The 3,501-nt window shown below is 56.8% G+C and overlaps 2 protein-coding genes across 2 annotated transcripts in view; one reads left to right on the forward strand and one right to left on the reverse strand.

Moving 5' to 3' along the window:
- Positions 1–1,400: 1,400 nt before the first annotated feature.
- ADI1 (acireductone dioxygenase 1) lies at positions 1,401–3,343 on the forward strand. The gene is made up of 4 exons (XM_014540543.1): positions 1,401–1,445; positions 1,540–1,659; positions 2,366–2,545; positions 2,657–3,343. The coding sequence occupies exons 1-4, from the start codon at positions 1,401–1,403 to the stop codon at positions 2,774–2,776; spliced, it is 465 nt and encodes a 154-aa protein (XP_014396029.1). The 3' UTR covers positions 2,777–3,343.
- A 14-nt stretch (positions 3,344–3,357) lies between these two features.
- The window catches only part of TRAPPC12 (trafficking protein particle complex 12), a 14,576-nt gene continuing 14,432 nt past the window's right edge, over positions 3,358–3,501 (reverse strand). The window contains exon 13 of the mRNA XM_005867283.2: positions 3,358–3,426. Coding sequence (XP_005867345.1) covers positions 3,358–3,426 — 69 coding nt within the window. The remainder of the gene's footprint in view (positions 3,427–3,501) is intronic.

A 3,501-nucleotide genomic window follows, 5' to 3' on the forward strand; every position in this document is an offset into this window, starting at 1 on the left:
TGTGTGTTAATTTTTACACGGGTTTATCTTTCCTGGGCTGAGGTGTGACACTGCAGAGCAATGGAAGGGTTAATGCATCCACAACCTGAAGCATCCTGAGGCCCCGAGACGTGGTCCGTGCTTGGCATTTAAGAGGAAGGAGATACTGTCAACCTGCCGATGTGCGCAGGGGATGAGCTAAAGGGTTACCCCTACTTCTCCCCGGACGGCGGGTCCCAAGGCCCCGAACTCAGTGCCGTTTGCTGGGAGCTCCGAGCGCCCCGTGTGTGTCGTGTGTTCCTACCAGCACCCGTTCTTGGTCGGGGAACAGGGAGCAGGCGTGCAGTCTGCTCCTGGTCCCGCGGCGGAGCCTAGAGCTCTCAGTGTGAGGTTAGACTTGTGCACATCGCCAGGCGGATCTGCTAACCTGGGGCCATCTTTGTAGCAATGAACGTGTGATGGCTAGTACCAGGTCTCATGTAACAGGTGTGTTTCATTACAGGGCAAGGCCTGCATGCTGAACGCTGCCCATGGCTTTAGTTAGGAGTTCAGACTAAATCGGGTTCCCAACCTGGGGAGCGACATTAAAATCGGACCCTAAAGAACAGAGGGTGCGAACGAAAGCGTGCCAGGTGGGCGGCCAGGTGTGTTTCATTACAGGGCAAGGCCAGCATGCTGAACGCACTGCCCATGGCTTTAGTTAGGAGTTCAAACTAAATCGGGCTCCCAACCTGGGGAGCGACATTAAAATCGGACCCTAAAGAACAGAGGGTGCGAACGAAAGCGTGCCAGGTGGGCGGGGGAGGCGGTCAGGTGCCAGGGCTGCCAGGTGAAGCATCAAGAATTGAAGAGTAGCAAATACTCCTCTTTGGTTTACAATGTAGTTTTCTTCTTTTTTAAAAATCGATTTCAGAGAGGGAGAGACAGATAGAGACATCAATGATGAGAAATCATTGATTGGCTGCCTCCTGCACCCCCCCCCCCACTGGAATTGAACCCCAAACCCGGGCCTGTGCCCTCCTGGTTCAGAGGTTGATGCTCGACCACTGAGCACACGGGCTGGCAGGGACTAGGAACAGTGTGCCCTCCTGGTTCAGAGGTTGATGCTCAACCACTGAGCACACGGGCTGGCAGGGACTAGGAACAGAGAAGAGGCACTGGGTCGACGGCAGAAGCCCTGTCGGGTGCAGCAGCCTGGTGCTTGGACTTCAGCGGGGGGCTGGGCGGCAGGCATTCTGACCAGGGAAACGGACTGGCCACGGGAGCTCAGTTGGGCTTCGGAGTGGAGGCTGGCAGAGGACCCGCGTGGGGACGGAGGGGTGTGGACAGACCTGAGGCCAGGTGTGTTCCACCGAAGCCCCTGGCACCGGGACCCGAGGGGTGAAGAGGAGCCCCAGGAAGGACTTGGGGAGCAGGAATTGATGCAGCTGTTAGGGGGAATCACTCGCAGAGGCGGGAACGGAGGGGCCTGGTGATCTGTCTGGAGACAGGCACATGGGAGGCCCAGACAGGCTGTGCCTCCTGCACACGGGGCCGCCTTTCCGTGGTTCAATCCTTTAGCTGGATGCTGACAAGTACGAGAACGACCCAGAGCTGGAGAAGATCCGGAAGGAGCGACACTACTCCTGGATGGACATCGTCACCATCAGCAGAGAGAAGCTGCCCGACTACGAGGAGAAGGTCAAGAGCGCCGGGCGGTTTGGAGAGGGAGTCGTTAGACTCGCTCCCAGTTCAGTTTTTAAATTTTTATTTCTTTAGTTTTTAAAATTTTTAGACTTTTTCTTTTACTGTTTCCATTTGGTTTTTATATCAGAGTAATGCATATTTGAATTTTTTATTAATAAGATATTAGGGGGAAGAGGAAAGTAGATTTGAAATAGAAATTCTTTAAGAAGGTGACTACCTTCAACACATTTTCATGTGGCTTCTGACCTTCCAGTGTGAGCATGACTGTGCCTGTAATCATGTAATTGCACGTGTGATCCTGTGACGTGACTGGCATGACTGCATGTGATCATGTGACTGTATGATCGTGTGACTGCCGTGTGTGGCTGGTTATGAGCAGGAGCCAGGGTATCTGGGAGTGTCGGCTCTGCACATGCAGGCTATCGTGGGGCAGCGACCTCGCCTCTGCCACATGTCCTGTCTGTCAGTGGGGACGCAGAGAGCACCAGGCGCGCTGCACACGGAACGGTTGGAGCTCTGCCTGGCACGGGTGGTCCTGTCGGTGTGAACCCTTTAGGTGCTGGCTGGCCGGAAGGACTCTAACACCCCAGCTCCCCCTATACTTGCTGTAATGCCCCGACTTTCCTGGGAGGGTTCTGCCCACTTAGCTCTGTCACTGAGGCTGGTCTGCAGGCGACTCACCGTGTCCCTCGTGGCCTAGATCAAAATGTTCTACACGGAGCACCTGCACCTGGACGAGGAGATCCGCTATGTCTTGGACGGCAGCGGGTACTTCGACGTGAGGGACGCGGAGGACAGGTGGATCCGCATCGCCGTGGAGAAGGGAGACATGATCACCCTCCCCGCGGGGATCTATCACCGCTTCACGCTGGACGAGCAGGTGGGACCGTGTGGCTCGGAGGCGGGAGGGTAGGATGTGACTGACAGACTGAGACTCGGGAGTTAAAGGCCTGGACGGCCGGGCTCACCAGGGCTGTGTGCTGTTCCCTAGAACTATGTGAAGGCCATGCGGCTGTTCGTGGGAGAACCGGTGTGGACAGCGCACAACCGGCCAGCGGACCACTTGGAGGCGCGGGGGCGGTACATGGCGTTCTTGGCGCAGAGGGCATAGGGTGCCCTGGGGCCAGCACACCCCTGGCCCGGACGGTCCTGGCGTGACAGCGGCAGGAAACCTACCGTGTCTTCCTCACTTTTCTGTCCCTCTGGGAAGTTGTCTGATCAGAGTCTGTTTTAGTGGAAGGAGCCATAGCCTGATCTGATTTTTACGTAGAAGCCCCTGTGGGCAGCCTCGTCTCCACTCCCATGGCCCTGAGCCGGCACCCGCGCTGCACTTGAGCCGAGTGTGCCGTGTCCCTGCCGCGCTGCCCCGCTGGGACCTGATGCGAGACTTGATGCAGATTGCCGTCAAGGCCACGCCGCCTGTGTGCAGGTGTAAGCAGGCGACAGGACTCTTCTCCCACCGCCGGGGGCGTGGGGGGCGGCCCTCATGTTAGGGGGACTCATGCCACTTTCTTGTTTAAAACAAAGTAGCTGCCTTGCCCTGGCCAGTAGCTCAGCTGGTTAGAGCACCGTCCCAATGCACCAAGGCTGTGGGTGCAGACAAGACTCCGCCAACGAGCTCATAAATAAGTGGACCAGCCAATGGGTGTCTCTCTCAATAAACTTTAGAAATAAGTAAGCAGCTGTCTCCTTTCATGCTTGGGCTGGAAAGCGCCGATGGCGAGAAGATGGGTCCCTCTGGAGCTGGGAGGGGGTGTCTCCCTGCAGTTACAGATGCCCCAACGCCCAGGCGCATGGGAACAGTTTATAGTCCATCTTCCCACTCTCCTCTGAGGA

Source organism: Myotis brandtii, unplaced genomic scaffold (assembly GCF_000412655.1).
Source record: "Myotis brandtii unplaced genomic scaffold, ASM41265v1 scaffold247, whole genome shotgun sequence".
Lineage (NCBI taxonomy): Eukaryota > Metazoa > Chordata > Mammalia > Chiroptera > Vespertilionidae > Myotis > Myotis brandtii.